At 37.6% G+C, this 18,150-nt stretch overlaps 1 protein-coding gene across 17 annotated transcripts in view; it reads right to left on the bottom strand.

The window, feature by feature from the left end:
* The window catches only part of CSPP1 (centrosome and spindle pole associated protein 1), a 143,555-nt gene that overhangs the window by 73,939 nt on the left and 51,466 nt on the right, over positions 1-18,150 (bottom strand). For 14 of the 17 annotated variants that reach the window (XR_002478127.2, XR_001109123.2, XR_002478137.2 and 11 more), the window contains 5 exons: positions 13,388-13,481; positions 11,466-11,523; positions 8,676-8,884; positions 6,278-6,399; positions 5,838-5,916 (listed from right to left, as the gene is read on the bottom strand). Coding sequence is in view for 13 of the 17 variants with exons in the window: in XM_012463670.3 (XP_012319093.2) it covers positions 5,838-5,916; positions 6,278-6,399; positions 8,676-8,884; positions 11,466-11,523; positions 13,388-13,481 (562 nt within the window). In the remaining 4 variants the exon portion in view is untranslated. The remainder of the gene's footprint in view (positions 1-5,837; positions 5,917-6,277; positions 6,400-8,675; positions 8,885-11,465; positions 11,524-13,387; positions 13,482-18,150) is intronic. The other 3 variants (XM_012463680.2, XM_064384260.1, XM_012463677.2) reach the window with 2 other exon arrangements.

Here is an 18,150-nt window from a genome sequence, read left to right as displayed (position 1 = left end):
AGAGATGTTTGTAACTTTATTCTTCTCTATTTGATTTAAAAGATAACTATGGCTGGGCACAGTGGCTCACATCTATAATCCTAGCACTTTGGGAGACCAAGGTAGTTTGAGGTCAGGAGTTCATGACCAGCCTGGGATACATAGAGAGATGCCTGTCTCTACAAAAAATTTTAAAAATAAAAAATTAGCTGTTCATAGTGAGAGTAGTAGCTACTTGGGAGTCTGAGATGGGAGGATCCCTTGAGCTCAGGAGTCTGAGGCTATGATAATGCCACTGCACTCCAGCCTGGGCGATAGGACAAGTTGCTATCTCCAAAACGAAACCAAAAAAGTTTTTTTTTTTTTTAATTAGCTGGACATCAGCAGTGTCCATCTGTAGTCCCAACCACTCAGGAGGCTAAGGAGGGGAGACTGTTTGAGTCCAGGAGTTCAAGGCTGCAGTGAGCTATGATCATGCTACTGCACTCCAGCCTGTGAAACAGAGTGAGATCCTGTCTCAAAAAATAAATTAATAATGGCTGGGCTCAGTGGCTCAAGCCTGTAATCAGGGCACTTTGGGAGGCCGAGGCGGGCAGATCACGAGGTCAGGAGTTCGAGACCAGCCTGACCAACATGGTAAAACCCCGTCTCAACTAAAAACTACAAAAATTAGCTGGGCATGGTGGTGCAAGCCTGTAGTCCCAGCTACTCAGGGGGCTGGTACAAGAGAATTACTTGAACCTGGGAGGCGGAGGCTGCAGTAAGTCAAGATCAAGTCACTGTACTCCAGCCTGGGCAACAGAGCAAGACTTCATCTAAAGAAAATTAATTAATAAAAGACAACTGCATAAGGCAATAATTATAAAACTGTGTTGAGACTTAAATGTATAAAAGTATAAATTATATGACAACAATAGCATCAAACAGAGGAAAAGCAATGACGTTATATTAGAAAAAAGATTTGTGTACCATTGAAATTAAGTTGCCATTAATCTAAACTCATTTTAAATTATTAATTTTAATCTGTAGGGAAACTACAAAAAAACTCAAAATTATGCAAAAAGCAACAAAGAAATCAAAATTGAATGCTATTAAATATTTAACATGAAGAAGCTAACAGGCTGGCCACGATGGCTCATGCCTGTAATCCCAGCACTTTGGGAGGCTGTGGCAGGTGGATCACTTGAGCCAGAAGTTTGAGACCAGCCTGGGAAACATGGCAAAACCCCATCTCTACAAACAAAACAAATATTAGCCAGGTATGGTGGCATGTGCCTGCAGTTCCAGCTCCTTGGGAGGTTGGAGTGGAAGGAGTGCTTGAGACCAGAAGTTTAAGGCTGCAGTGAGCTGTGATCACACCACTGCACTCCAGCCTGGGCAACAGAATGAGACTCTGTCTCCCAAAAAAAAAAGAAGGGAGGATTAGAGAAATAAAAAGACATAAGGCATATAGAAAAAAATTGCAAAATGGCAAACATAAAAACCAGGAAGTAACTGCATTCTGTCTACATAGAGACATCCTTTAGATTCAAAGACACAAATAAATTGAGGGTAAATATGAAAAATCATACACCATGCAAATGGTACTAAAAGAGAACCAGAACAGCAACATGCATATTAGAACTAAAAATACTTTATGACAAAAACTGTTAGAGACAGAGAAGAATTTCTGCTACTAATAAAAGGGTCAAATCCTCAATAAGACACAATTATAAATATATATGCATATAAAGAGAGACCTAAGAGATGAAACAAAACTGACAGAATTGAAGAGAAAAATAGACAATTCAAGAATAACAGTTGGAGTCCAGGTATGGTATCTCATGCCTGTATTCCTAGTACTTTGGGAGGCTCAGGGGAGAGGATTAATTGCTTGAGGCTAGAAGTTCAAGATCACCCTGGCCAACACAGGGAGACCCTGTTTCTACAAAAAATAAATTAGGTGCAGTGGCACACGGCTGTAGTCCTAGCTGCTCAGGAGACTGGGGTAGGAGGACTGCTCAAGTCCAGGAGGTTGAAGCTACAGCAAACTATGGTCTCACAACTATACTCCAGCTTGGGTGACAAAGCAAGGCTGTGTATCCACACATACACACACACACACACACAGAGTAACAGCTGGAGATTTCAATAGTTCACTTCTAATAATAGAACAATTACACAGAAGATCAACAAAGAAATCAAAGAAATAACACTATAAACCAACCAGATCTAAAAGACATTTATAAAAAAATACACTCACCAACATGACAATATACATTCTTCTCCAGTACACGTGGAACATTCTCCAGGGCAGACCATGTTAGGTCATAAAGTAAGCCTCAATAAATTAAAAAGGACTGACTGAAATCATACAAAGTTTGTTCTCCAACTGCAATGTAATTATACTAGACATGAGTAACAGAAGGAAATTTGGGAAATTCACAATTATGTGGAAATTAAACAACAAATTTGAAAATAACCTATAGATTGACAAAGAAATTATTTTAAATGGAAAATATTTTGAGAGGAATGAAAATGAAAAGACAACATATCAAAACTTAAAGTATATATAGCGGAAACAGGACTAAGAGGAAAGCTTATAGTTGTAAGTATATATACCAAAAGAAAGGAAGAGATTATCAAATCAATAATTAAGATTTCCATCTCTAGAAACTAGAAAAATAATAGCAAACAGAACCCAAAGTAAGCAGAAGGAAGGAAATTAAAAAGGTTACAGTAGAAATCAATGAAATAGAAACTAGAATAACAGGAAAAAAAAAAAAAAAAATCAACCAAACTAATAGTTTGTTATTTGAAAAGACCAACAAGATTGATAAATGGTTAGCTACACTGACCAACAAGAAGGCTCCGAATCTTCTGTTAAAATCAGGAATTCTGTGATAGGAAGAATGAGGTCAGAAAAATAAATAAGTAAATAAAAATAAAAAATAAAAATCAGGAATTCACAAAGGGACATCACTATTAATCTTACAAAAATAAAAAAGGACTGTAAGGGAATACTATTCACAATTATATGCCAATAAACTGGATAACCTAGATGAGATGAACAAATTCCTAGAAATAACAACTATCAAGACTAAATCATGAAGAAAAAGAAAATCTGAATAGACCTACAACTAGTTACTAAAGAAATTGAATCTGTAATCAGTAATTATCCAACAATAACAACAAAAGCCTGTACCTGATGGTTTCACCGGTGAATTCTAACAAACATTTAAAGAACATCAATCCTTCTCAAACTTTTTCAATAAGTTCAAGAAAAGGGAACACTTCCTAATTCCTTCTATAAGCCCAGCATTATACTTTTATACCAAAGCTAGAAAAAGACACTAAAGGAAACTACAACAATATCACATATGAACACTGATGCAAAACTCCTTAATACCAGCAAACCAAATCCAGCAGCATATTAAAATGATTACATACCATGACTAAGTGAAATTTATTCCTGAAATGCAAGGATGGATATGGTTAAACATATAAAAATCAATCAATATACCACATAACAGAATGAAGGGAAAAAAACATGATCATCTCAATACAGAAAAAGCATTTGACAAAAGTTAACACATTGTTAAAACTCAACGAACTAAGAATTGAAATTACCTCAACATAATAAAAAGCCATATATGGAAAACCCACAGCAAATATCATATTCAACAGTGAAAGACTGAAACCTTTTCCTCTAACATCAGGACAAGCCAGGGATGCCCACTTTTGCCATTTCTATTAAACATAGTACTGGAAACTCTAGCCAGAGTAATTAAGAAATTAAGAAAGTAAGTAAGAAAGAAAAATAAATAAAAGGTATCCAAATGAGAAAGAAAAAGTGAAATTATTTTGGTTCACAGATGTTATCATCTTATTTGCAGAAAATCCAAGATGCCACAACAAAACTATTAAAATAAATGAATTCAGCAAAGTAACAGGATACAAATCAATACCCAAAATTCAGCTACATTCCTATACACTAATACAATGAACAATTTGAAAATTATGAAAGGAATTCCATTTATAAAAGCATAAGAATACTTAGGAATTAACTAAAGAAGTGAAAGACCTATACCTATGCAATGAAAACTATGAAATATTGCTGAAAGGCATTTTAAAAGAGATAAATAAATGGACATATATCTTATGTTCACGGATCAGAAGACGTGACACTGTTAAAATGTCAAAACTACCCAAAGATTCAATACATTCCCCACCAAAATCCCAATGACTTTTCCGCAGAAATAGAAAAATTCATCCTGTAATTCATATGGCATCTTCAGGGATCCAAAATAGCCAAAACAATATTGAAAAAAACAAAGCTGGAGGACTCACATTTTCTGATTTTCAAACATTCAAAGCAACAGTAACCAAAACACTATGGTACTGGGATAAAGGAAGACATACACACCCAGGGAATAGGATAGCCCAGAAATAAATCCTCGTGTATTTGGTCAAATGATATTCAACAAGAATGCCAGTATCTCTCAATGCAAAAGAGACAGTATTTCCAACAAATGGTGCCGAGAAAAGTGAGTATCCACATACTAAATGACTAAGATGAATCCTTATGCAATACCATAAATAAAAATTCACTCAAATTACTCAAACAGCTCAATATGAGACCTAAAATTATAAAACTCTCAGAAGGTAACATAGGGCAAAAGCTTCAGGATGTTGGATTTGGCAATGATTTCTTGGACATGACACCAAAGGCACAGGCAACAATAACAAAAATAGTCAAATTAGGCTTTATGAAAATTTAAGAATTTTGTGCATCAAAAGGCAGTATCAGGACAGAATGGGAGCAAATATGTCCAAATCATATCCCTGATATGGTACTAATAAGCAGGATATATGGAGGACTCTGAAAACTCAGCAATAAAAAACAACCTAATTCAAAAATGGGCAAAGTACTTAAAAAGACATTTCTCCAAAGAAGATATACAAATGACCAATAAGCACATGAAAAGATGTTCAACCTCAGTAATCATTAGGGAAATGCAAATCAAAACTACAATGAAATACCATCTCATACTCATTAGAATGGTTACTATAAAAAAAAAAGAAAAAGAAAATAAGTATTGGCAAAGATGTGGAGAAACTGGAACCCTTGTGCCCTATTGGTGAGAATATAAAAAAGTACAGCCATTGTGGAAAACACTATGGTAGTTCCTCAAGAAATTAAACATAGAATTACCATATGACTCAGCATTTCCAGCTCTAGGTACAGACTCAAAAAATTTGAAAACAAGATTTCAAAGAGATATTTGTAAACTCATGTTCACAGCAGCATTATTCACAAATAGCCAAAATGTAGAAGCAACCCAAAATGTCCATTGATGGATAAATGGACAGATCAGCAAAATGTTGTATACAATTACAATGGATTATAATTCAGCCTTAAAAAGATAAATGGACAGATCAGCAAAATGTTGTATACAATTACAATGGATTATAATTCAGCCTTAAAAAGAAAAGAAATTCTGAAATACGCTACAACACAGATGAACCTTTAGGACATTATGCTTAGTGAAATAAGCCAGTCACAAAAAGATAAATATTATATGATTCTATTCATATAAGATACATGGAGTAGTCAAAATCAGAAACAGAATGGTGGTTGCCAGAGAATGGAGGTAGGAGAATGGGGAGGTACATCATTGTTATTTAACGGGTATCAAATTTCAGTTTACAAGATGAAAGAGTTCTGAAGATGGATTGTGGTGTTGGTTGCACATTATGAAAATATTAAACACCAATAAATAGTACACTTTAAAATGTCAGCATGGTAGCTTTTAGGTTATGTGTATCTTTACAAAATAAAAAGTGGGGAAAAATTATTCTTTTAACTAATAACTTACACAATAGGTTGTACTAGTTGGTGGGTGACAGGAGCACTAACATAAGCTGCAGGCTGTACTCCCATCATTCCTGAACCATCTTAAAAGAAAAAAAAAGTTTATTTAGGATAACCATTTAATAACATTTTATTTATTCCTCCAGAAAAAAGGTACATAATCAAAATGTTACCTAGGGAAAACCATCAATATTTCCTTCTGAGTTAGAAGTTAGCAGAGAACAACATAAGAAAACCCAATCGTTACTTCTTAAATCAAGATAAAAAGGAAGTAACTATAATATATAACTGGGCTTTAAAATATGGCATTTATTAAGTCAATATATAACGTCTGAATTAAGAAAAGCTATGCTTTTCTCATTTAGATACTTTCCATTTACACAAAAACCAATTTTCCTTATTAAGCCACTGAGGGAGAAAATGTTTATCCTATAGACAACTTACAATAAGCCAGACTGGGATCCAAAGTATTCCTGGCCCCATAAAAATAGTATGCATCATCATAAGGAGTTCGATAATTAGTAGCCAAAGGTGGTGGTAGGGGAGGTGGAGGCAGAGGTGCAATCCTGTATGAAAAGAAAAATGAAATATTCCTCTCATATTTCATTGCAATTTTTTTTAAATCAAGATATTATTCTTTTCCAAAAACAGTACTGAAAATCCTACCACTACTTTAGAAAAAGTCACCATCTTGCTCCAATCATTGGTCAAAAATTATGACTCAAAAAGCAAATAATATTACATAGGATTTCACAATTTCAGGTACATTTATGTAAGATAAAAACCTGGGTTAATGTTCAATCAATTAATATCCAATAGGCACTATGTACCAGTATCAAATACAGAGAGACGTGGTCCCTGTCCCTCAAGAGTAACATGAAAACAAACAAGTACAGTCAAGTAAGTACAAGTAAATTAAATAATAGAAGTGGATGCAGAGTGCTACAGGAACAGGAGCAGAGACATTTAAATCACATGAGGGAGAGAAAGAAAGCATACATAAGGCTTTGCAGAAGAGGCAACGCTTAAGCCATGCTACTGGAGTGAGCTAGTGGTAGAGGAAGGACAATCAAGGAAGGCAAAGAGCTACAAAACAGTGAGAGTATAAATGGTTCAGTCTGACTGGGGAAATGTATTTTTTAACGTAAAATAAAAACCACTTAAATATCAACAGTAAAATACTGACATAATCTTTAGTATTTCATAATTTAAAACTTCTGAACCTCTACATTAGCACTTCATTACTGATTAAGAAATATCTCTGTATTTCCACCAATGCAATATTTTTTAGTAGTAAAAGCGACAAAGGCAAATTCCTTTAAATGAACAGATAGTAGCATTCTAGAATGTTCTCACTGTTGTGCCTTAACAGGTTCTCCCTTGTCATATACTTCAAAATAATTTCAAAGAACTAAGAGGGCACTGAAGTTCTCTGTAGTAGGGAATATTTTTCATATTTACTAGCCACTCATTATCACTAAATCAAAAAAAAAATTTTTTTGAGACAGAGTCTCACTCTGTAGCCCAGACTGGAATGCAGTGGCGTGATCTTGGCTCACTGCAACCTCCGCCTCCCCAGTTAAAACGATTCTCCTGCCTCAGCCTCCCAAGTAGCTGGGATTACAGGCATGCACCACCATGCCCAGCTAATTTTTGTATTTTTAGTAGAGATGGGGTTTCACCATGTTGGCCAGGCTGGTCTTGAACTCCTGACCTCATGATCTGCCCGCCTCGGCCTCCCAAAGTGCTGGGATTACAGGCATGACCCACAATGCCCGGCCCATTAAATCACATTTTATACAGATTTATATGAGCTAATCCTCACAACGACCCTGTAATTATAGACATGAAAATACATATATAATACTATTCTGCTTTTACAAATGAGAAAACTGAACTTCAACAAAGGTGTAGTTTGCCCAAAATCCAGATAGGAAAGCCAATCATTTCAATTCCTAATTCAATGCTGAGACCACCCTGAAATGCTCTGTAATTCCAATCCCTCCTACTCGAGTCAGGAAGCCATCAGATGAAAAACACAGAGCCCCTGATAAGTACAGTAAATACACTCCTACAATTGGTTAGTAACTAGAAGACCAACTCCTACTGAAAGACTAAAGTATAGCCCAGAAAATATCAATATTCAAAAAAGTTAAGGAAAAAAACCTCTAAATTTAAATACATTTTATAATTAATACGCTAATAGTGAACAAAAAATAAGCCCAAGTCTTAGAAAGAAGAAAGTATAGTCCAGAAAGTATCAATATGGACAACAAGATTTTCTTTATGTATACTCTATTACAGCATGATGCCTTTTACCTACAGAAATCAAATCTTTACCCCAATACCTAAATTACAGGTTTTAATTTTTATTTCAGGCATTTGAGTTACATAGCCCAGAAGTAATCACAGAAAATGAGCTGAAGGAAACAGAAGCTAAAATAAAATTATATGTATAAAAGAGCCACATTAGAAACTTTTTCTGCACAAATTGATGAATTCAATGTTTGCCAAGTGGAAACAACAAAATTGAAAAAGAATGCACAACTTCTATATGTTAAAAGATGTCAAAAACAGACATCCCAAAATATGACCTAAAACTAAATACAAAAATGTACTTAGTGATTCATTCTAAAGATACAAAATCATCTTTAAACAATGTTTTAAGAATTTCCCCTTTTTATAATAGCAGAGAAAAAAAATTCAAAGAAATTATTTCACAAAACTGTTTAATTGCACACAATCTCTGAAGAACAACATCATCTGCTTCGGCACATCCTTTAAACATAAAATATAGCAATACCTTACCTAATTCCCAAACACAAAACATTTAAACAAGCACCTGGGAGGCACCACTTCACCAAGGGCGCTGCTGAGTCCATTTTGCAAATCTTCATTTTGAGAAGGAACAGAATGAACTGATGGGATGGGTGGGACAGATGGGACAGATAAAGGAGGGAGAGGTGTCTGGAAAGCTACTCTGGGTCTTTCAGGTGGTATCATCTCTTCAAAGTGTCTTGGTGCCACACTAAACTGCTTTAGTCTATCAGGCTAAAATAAAGAAAAAAAAATCTGTTTGTTACATATAATCATAAATTTAAAGGTGGAAGGGACCTCAAAAGACCTCCTATCCCAGCAGGCACTTAAGATAGTCACAGAATCACAGATTTTTACAGCTATAAAAGACTCTGAATATCTATTTTTATATTTATTTATTTTTGAGACAGAGTCTCACTCTGTCGCCCAGCCTGGAGTGCAGTGGCACAATCTCGGGTCACAGCAATCTCTACCTCCTGGGCTCAAGCAATTCTCCCGCCTCAGCCTCAGAGTAGCTGGGATTACAGACACCTGCCACCACACCCGGCTAATTTTTGTATTTTTAGTATAGGAGGGGGTTTCACCTCCTATACTAAACATTGGCCAGGGTGGTCTCGAACTCCTGGCCTCAAATGATCTGCCAGCCTCTGCCACCCAGAGTGCTAGAATTATAGGTGTGAGTCTCCACGCCGGCCAGACTCTGAATATCTAATTATTATTTTATAAATGGGTGATTGAGGCTCTCTGAGAAGTAATAGATCACCTAAGCTTTCACTATTAGTAAATAAGCAAAGGCTTGAGTCAGATACTAATTTTAAATATACCTGTAGCATTCTTTCTATGTACTATGACACTATGCTACTTCTCTAATTGCCATTTCTGTTATCAAAGTATTCTGTAAAACAGGGTCAGCAAATGCTTTCTGTAAAGGGCTAGACAGTAAATAGATTAGGATTTGCAAGACTAGATAGTCCTTCATAATGATCAGACTCAGCCATAGTGCTGAAGCAGCCACAAACATTATGTCAACAAATGAGCAAGGCTGTGCTGCAATAAAACTTTTTTTTATGAAAAGAGGCAGCAAACAAATTGGGCCACACTTTGCTAAACTCTACTTTAGAACATCACTTATGTGTCCTTTTCTAAGATTCACACATCATCAAAAGTAAAGGCCTGTTGCCTCTAATTATTTATTTATTTAAATCAACTTGACACTCTATAGGAGCTTCAATTCAAAGATAAATAAGGTCTGTCACACACTAGTGTAACCATAAATTCAAAATTTAACATGCCAACATATTACATTAAAAAGCTCACCTTCTAAAAGGAAACTTTTGATTGATATAAGAAAATATATTTAGTTTTGAAATTTATCTTTTTTTTCTGCCATGGTTATCTTATCAGGAATGATTTCTCAGGTTAATCTAAACATTTTTTTCTAGGCATAGTCAGAAGCATACCAGGAGTAATGCTGCTGCAGTATTACCCACAGGGATATACTCTTAGCGTAAGTAAAAGCAAATCAAAAGTTGCCTATAGGCAAATGATTTTAAGTTGCTACATCCTTTTTAAGAACAAACTTTTTTTTTTTTGAGACGGAGTTTCGCTCTTGTTACCCAGGCTGGAGTGCAATGGCGCAATCTTGGCTCACCGCAACTTCCGCCTCCTGGGTTCAGGCAATTCTCCTGCCTCAGCCTCCTGAGTAGCTGGGACTACAGGCACATGCCACCATGCCCAGCTAATTTTTTTTGTATTTTTAGTAGAGACGGGGTTTCACCATGTTGACCGGGATGGTCTCGATCTCTTGACCTCATGATCCACCCGCCTCGGCCTCCCAAAGTGCTGGGATTACAGGCGTGAGCCACCATGCCCGGCCCAAGAACAAACTTTTTAATGAAATTAAAGGTCTTAATCATCATTCAAAGATGAAACAAACCTGCCTTAGAAATACGTACTACATATCCAACTACAGAAAAAGTAAATTGTGGGCCGGGCTCGGTGGCTCAAGCCTGTAATCCCAGCACTTTGGGAGGCCGAGGTGGGTGGATCACGAGGTCGAGAGATCGAGACTATCCTGGTCAACATTGTGAAACCCCGTCTCTACTAATACAAAAAAATTAGCTGGGCACGGTGGCGCGTGCCTGTAATCCCAGCTACTCAGGAGGCTGAGGCAGGAGAATTGCCTGAACCCAGGAGGCGGAGGTTGCGGTGAGCCGAGATCGTGCCATTGCACTCCAGCCTGGGTAACAAGAGCGAGACTCCGTCTCAAAAAAAAAAAAAAAAGAAAAAGAAAAAGTAAATTGTGGTAAAAGCAATAAATTATTACCTCCTCCTTACTTAACTGCAATGATGTGAGTAATTCATTCCACTTAATGATGAGAATTGCAAAATTAAAGTAAAAATAAGATTATTATGTCTCTAATTTTACATTAAGTAACAATTACTAAAATGCTTTAAGAATAGTTTTCAGTTTCCTTGGAATCACTCCAATATAAGTGGTCAAGATACACTCAAGAAAAATATTAACATCAATTGTAAATTTAACCGAGATAACTTTCCCATGGAATAGTACATATGAACAAAGCAAAGAGAACTAATTTAAAATAAACGTTTAAAAAATGACACAAATGAAAAATTATCCCAAGGAAATAATAGTTAAGAGAATTTACACTTTATGAGAACTGAATTTAGTTTATTTTATTACCGTAAACTGGCCTACTCTTTTTCCCCCAATATCCTCTAACCCCACCTGCCACCTCATTTGAGGATCATTTGAATGAAAGATTAAACATTAAAAGATGCCAGAAACCCTTACCGATTTCTCAGGGTCTTGTGCTCCAGATGCTGCAACCCTGAGTTCTAAATCTTTTTCTCTAAACAAAATTAAAGTTTTATATATTAAAAAGATATAGTAAACACTAACAAAATTATAAATCATCATTGAAATAAGCTTACACAAAAAGTCTATGCAATACATCTCCAAAAACAAGTAATTCCTTTAACTGACGATACGGCCTTAAATAATACTGAAAGCCAACTTTTTTTACTTGATACAAAGTAAACTAGAATTCACATGTAACTAACTCAGACTATGTATCTCTAAACTAGTGCCTGGAGTATTTCAAAGACTAAGCAATTCACATAAAACAAAATACAAAAATACCGAGTACCAGCTCAGCCAGAGAGACCCCCACCCACACAGCGCTGAAGGCAATGAAGGACAGACACCCAGATATAACAGCAAAGTGGGTCTATGGGCGGACGTGGGGAATGGGTGGCTCGGGCAGCAGCTTCAGGGGCTGATAGCATTCTAGGCTGAAGGCTTCAGGCACATTCTGATCCACCTATTTATTCTCACTGAACAGGTGATTATTATTAACAAACAGGTGTTCTGTATTTTCTCGTAACAGAAAAATATACCAAGTAAGCAGCTGTTACCCACTTACCACTAACCACAGACAAACTAAAAGGTATTCTCCACGAGGGAGCCACAGGGGCAGGGTGAGAGATCTCCAAGAATTGTTTTAACTGGTGTGATATTTATACATTGTCCTGCCACTCTGGAATGCCCCAAGTGGTTTTCCACTTGGGGAGGGGTCAGCTAGGTTTTCCTTGATTGTTCTTCCTAGCAAACAATATATTCTATCATACACTCAGCATTCATTAATACTCATAAACTCACTATTTCTCAACATAAAAAATCTCTACTTTGTAAAACAAAAAAAAAAACTCTTTTAGGGTACATGTATACTTAATACATATAATACTTACTAATAACATTTTTTTTTTAAAAAATGATATTAAAGATAGCCAACATCAAACAGTAGATATTGGCTTCCTCTGAGATAGAGGGGAAAAGGCAAAAACTAAGAGATAACAAGTCTCAAATTCTCTCAAAACAAGATCTCTATTCCCAATTTTAAACTATAATTAGTATCTCACAGGTATTTCAACATAAAAGACTACAAACAATGACACCTATATACAATATAAATACTTGTGATTTACCATGCCTGTAGAATTGAGGAAGCCGTTGAAGTTTTTTGAGCAGGGTGCCAGTTTGATTAGTGTATTTCATGACAATTAATACTACATAGTGTGCTGGATCTACTGGAGCAGGGAGAAAGGAATTGGGAACACTATGTATTAGTTAGGAAGCTATCGCTGCAATCCAGGTCAGATGTAGAAAGGACTTATCCAAGGTTAATGGCTCTGAGAATAGGAAGAAGGAGGGGCCTCATATGAAGTGAATGGGAGAGGACAAGCAATCCAAGTTATAGTGAGATTTTGAGGCTCCATTATTGGGCCACTAATAGAAAATGAAGAGGGGCGATTGGTTAATTTATAGGATATAATTTTTTTATTGCATACATGTGTGTGCATACCATTTCGTATGGCAAAAAATACTTTTATATTTCTTACTATATATGGGATAATCCAATGGGCATATCTATAATATTAAATGCTACCTCAAATCAGAAACTGAAGAAATCAATGAAGGAAGTAAAAGGCCTATTATAAAATACACAAATACTCTCATTTGTTACTTATGACAAAAAAATAAAAACTCTCAGTATTTATTTTCCTTGTTAATTTCCCATGTAGAGATTAAAATATAAGTGATTTATACATCAACAAGCATATCAGAAAGACAACCCATTATTTAACCATCATGCCATTTTACACAAATGCATTTTAAACTCAAAATATCTCTTTTAAATGCAAACCTTTCATTACCGTCTCTTGTTCCTCTGTTGCTCAGCCATTTGTTCCAATAATTCTAGTCTGTATTTCTCTTTCCTTCTCTGAATAAGTTCTCGATCTTCACCTCCTAGAGAGTGGTAAGAAAAAAATGCAATCTTAACTCTTAAGCATTATATGCAATTAGAAAGTCAAGTCCTTAAAAACTCCATCTTAATTATATAATTACTGAATATGCAAGAAATACAGAAGGAAAAAAAATCACATGTATCAGTCCTTTTTCAATTAATTTTGTAATTAATGGGTACCTACTATGTATCAAACACAAGATACAGCAATCATGTCCATGAGTCTACCTTTAGTCAAAAATTTTCCTAAATAACAGAATATTCTTACCCAAACTCATTTTTCTAATAATCTAAATATTTCCATTAATATCTTCCATAAGTCCTATAAATTTAACATTTCCATCTCAAACAAGCATCACAAAACCAACTGCCCCTCTTCATTTTCTAGTAATGGTCCAATAATGGAGTCTCAAAATCTCACTATAACTTGGATTGCTTGTTCTCTCCTATTCACTTCATATGAGGCCCCTTCCTTTCTATTCTCAGAGCCATTAACCTTGGATAAGTCCTCTCTACAACTGACCTGGATTGCAGCAATAACTTCCTAACTAATAATCAGTCTTCTCAACTCCCTTCTCCCTACTCCAATACATCCAGCACACTATGTAATATTAACTGTCATAAAATACGCTAATCAAGCTGGGCGCAGTGGTTCACACCTGTAATCCCAGCACTTTGGGAGGCAGAGGCAGGTGGATCATGAGGTCAAGGAGATCAAGACCATCCTGGCCAACATGGTGAAACCCCGTCTCTACTAAAATACAAAAAAAATTAGCTAGGCATGGTGGCACAAGCCTGTAGTCCCAGCTACTCAGTAGGCTGAGGCAGGGGAATTGCTTGAACCCGGGAGGTGGATGTTGCAGTGAGCCAAGATCACACCACTGCACTCCAGAATGGCAACAGAGAAAGACTCTGTCTCAAAAAAAAAAACACAAAAACTTCAATTCTACAGGAAGAAATACAAACGCCTCACCCTGGTATTCCTTATACAAAAATCCAGTTGATCAAAAATTTTGAATGCAGAGAAGATTATTATTATTGCATAAGTTGTAAGGCCAGTCGCTCGGACACATGCCCCTCCCTCACCGGGCACTCGGACACACCCCCCTCCCTCACGGGGAGCTCAGACACACACCCCCTTCCCTCACCCAGAGCTTGGACACACCACTCCCCTCACAGGGGGAAAAGAAGCCCCGCCAGGACCTACCCAATAGCATTTTGTCCCATCCGGGCCCCACTCCCCGCCTAGCATTTTGTCCCATCCAGGCCCCACTCCCCGCCAAGCATTTTGTCCCATCCAGGCTCCGCTCCCCACCTAGCATTTTGTCCTGTCCGGGCCCCATTCCCCGCCTAGCATTTTGTCCCGTCCAGGCCCCACTCCCCACCTAGCATTTTGTCCCGTCCGGGCCCCACTCCCTGCCTAGCGTTTTGTTCCGTCCGGGCCCCAATCCCCTTGGGCTCAACCAATCAAACGTCTCCACTCCCTATAAAACCCCACATCTGAGAGGAGTCCGTGCGACTTCTCTGGCCCCTCCTGTCGGACCGCAGGACCTCACCCGGGAGCTGAATAAATTCGCACTGGATCTTCTTGTGCTGGCCTCAGTTTCTTCTTTTCAAACTCAGCAAGAACCTAAGAACCCTTACATATGTTAATGCCACAAAATAACCTCAATCTAGATATGCAAGATCTGGAACACTACAAAAATCACAGGGTATCAAGAATGCAACTGAAAGAGCAATTTCTGTCCTGCCTTCATTATTGGTCTCCAACCATCAATGGGCACACAGCATCTCAGTTTGTCCATTAAGCATAGATGTCAGCAACAGTGAAGATCCCATAGAGGTAACATAAATTACATTAAGGCTAATAACTGTGTTTTATAATAAAAGTAAATATTCTCATTCCACTTCTGACCCATGAGAGAATAACAAACGCAAGACAAGACTTAGCCTCACACTGTTTAAAAGAACAACAACAACAAAAAAAAAAAAAACTGGAAAACTGGGCAAAATACACAAAATAATTGCTTTCCAGACACTGGACAATAGGTAGTGCAGAACTGTAGTAACTAAGGGAAGGAAAATAAACAAAGTGAGCCCTATAATCACCCAATTTCTACCCAAGTGAAATTTCCAGACCACAGATATAGGCAAAGAAGTAAAGATAACCCAAAGAGGGCCAGGAAACTGAGCTAAATTGAGTAGATAAAGAGCAAAATTCAGGAAGGCTAAAATGGCTGGAAGTTATGGAGCAAAGATCCAACAGGAAACATAAAAAGAGCTCCAGAAATCCACAGGAGGTTCCTTCAGACTTTGCAGTGTGCTACTTTGTGTATTCACAGAGTGAAATTCCATTCAGTCTGGCAACAAACTAAAGAGGACATGTAAACTGAACAATTCTCAGACCTGAAACAAAGGAGCAAAATTTAAGCTCCAGCCAGCTAGGTTCTTGGTGGTCTTTCAGAGAACATGCCAGAAAGGTCACTCTGTAGTAGTAAAGCTAAACTATTCTCTGAAAGGAAGGCTACTCTAGAGGTCCCTAGCTAAGCTTAAAACCAAACTCAGACCAAATTGGTCTTTAGTGAGGGAAAAGGAAAAATCATTTAGAAAAAATTCAGACTGCAGAAGCAGCCTGCCTGAAAAGTCACAGCAACAGGTAAAAAAACAACCTGGTGGGGAAAAAAATCGGACTGCGCCTGAACAGACAAGCAAACAGGGTCCAGCATAGAGCTCTTTGTTCTTTTTCTAATTAGTATATAACCAGGAAAAAGTTTCCTCCCCTTTTCAGGCACATTCATCATAGGAACTTGCATGGGAGCAGGGGTGGCTTATCTAAAACAAACCCACAGTTATACAAACAAGAGAAGGGCTTGCCTAGAGACATATCCACAGCCGCACAAGATAACAGGAGTTCCACAAACAGCTTTACAAGAGAAGTTACTCAAACTGCTACAGGGAAGAAGAGTTTCTTATAAAAGCTTTTTAATTCAGCTGTAACCTGGCAATTTACTTGGACTCCCCTCTTCCCTACAGAGAGCTTCTTTTCTTTCACTTATTAAACTTCCCAACCCCACCTTTGTGTCTATGTTCCTTAATTTTCTTGGACATGGGACAAAGAACTTGGGGTACTAGTTCAGACAAGAAACTGCTACATTAAAGTGCACTGGTGAGACTGCAACACTAGTAATAGAAATGTGACAATGGTAGACAAAAATTTTTAAAGATGGCTACTATGTTCCCTGCTCCCTGCTGAATCCCTCTATAATTCCCTTCCCTTGAGAATGGGTGGGACCTGTGACTTACTTGTATACACTAGAATATGGAAAGGTTAAAAAAAAATTTGCAGAGGTAACTAAGGTACCAAATCAACTAATTTTGAAGTAGTCAAATGGGAGATTATCTTAGGTGGACCTGATACATTCTATACTCAGGTGAAAAGCCTTAGAAGAAGGACTGGGCCTCCCTGAGTTTACAGAGGCTTCTTGCTGGCATAAAGTGGGCAATCATGGTGAGGAAGCCCACGTGCAAAGAACAGCAGATGGCCACTAGCCACTGTGGGCAGCCTCCAGTGGGTATCCTATAAGAAGCCAGGGCCCTCAGTCATACAGCCACAAAGAAATGAATTCTGCCAACAACCTGAATTAGCTTGGAGGCAGATTCTTCCCCACTCAAGCCTCTGGTTAAAAAGTAGCCTGGTGGATACCTTGATTACAGCCTTTTGAGACCATTAGCAAAGGATCTGTTCAGTAAACCATGCCCAGACTCAACCTACTGGAGTTTCTGCCTGAATGCAATTTCCAAATGTTCACTAGGAAAACTGGGATCAAACAATACAGAAGACCTGAAAGAGATACTTCTGTGACATTCAGGCACAAAATATGGTCCACATTCCAGACTTTCATACAAAGCAAAAGCTGCAAGCTATTGGTTGACAGACAGAAAATCAGCTTGGACCCAATATCCCACACTCTTAAATAGCAAAGGTTTGTTATTGTTAGGGGAAGGGCAAAAAAATCTGGTGAAAAATCTGGTGTAAAACCCTCCTCAGACACAAAAAAGAGTTTAGCTATCATCATGGGCAAGGACAGAAATGTTGAGAAAGACTCATCCCTCACACCCAGATGCACAGGACCAGTCCAGCATCAAGTAACAAGCAACAGCAATATACTGCTGTTGTGGAGGAGAAAGTGTGGAGAGATGCCCTCACTGTCAAGAACATGAAGGTCTTGCTGAAAACGGGGAAGGTGCAGGAACACTAAGAAAATCCCTCTGGCACTCCAGGCCCCAGACTAAGGGCAAGAGAGGAGAATTCAACACTTCTCTCTAAGCAATTGATAGAAACAGATAAAATTCATTATGGATATACAAGACATGAACATACGATGAACCAACTTGACTTAACTGACACTTTTTTTTTTTTTGACACAGGGTCTTACTCTGTCACCCAGGCTGGAGTGCAGTGGCACAATCATGGCTCACTGCAGCCTCAACCTCCCAGGCTTAAGCAATCCTCCCACCACAGCCTCCTGAGTGCCTGGGACTACAGGTGTGTACCACTAATTTATTTATTTTTTTATTTTTTGAGACAGAGTCTCGCTCTGCCGCTAGGCTGGAGTGCAGTGGTGTTGTCTCGGCTCACTGCAACCTCTGACTCCCTGGTTCAAGCGATTC

This window comes from Aotus nancymaae, unplaced genomic scaffold (genome assembly GCF_030222135.1).
Source record: "Aotus nancymaae isolate 86718 unplaced genomic scaffold, 86718_ANA_hifiasm-v0.15.2.pri h1tg000036l, whole genome shotgun sequence".
NCBI classification, from domain to species: domain Eukaryota; kingdom Metazoa; phylum Chordata; class Mammalia; order Primates; family Aotidae; genus Aotus; species Aotus nancymaae.
This window is presented reverse-complemented; position numbering and strand designations above follow the sequence as displayed.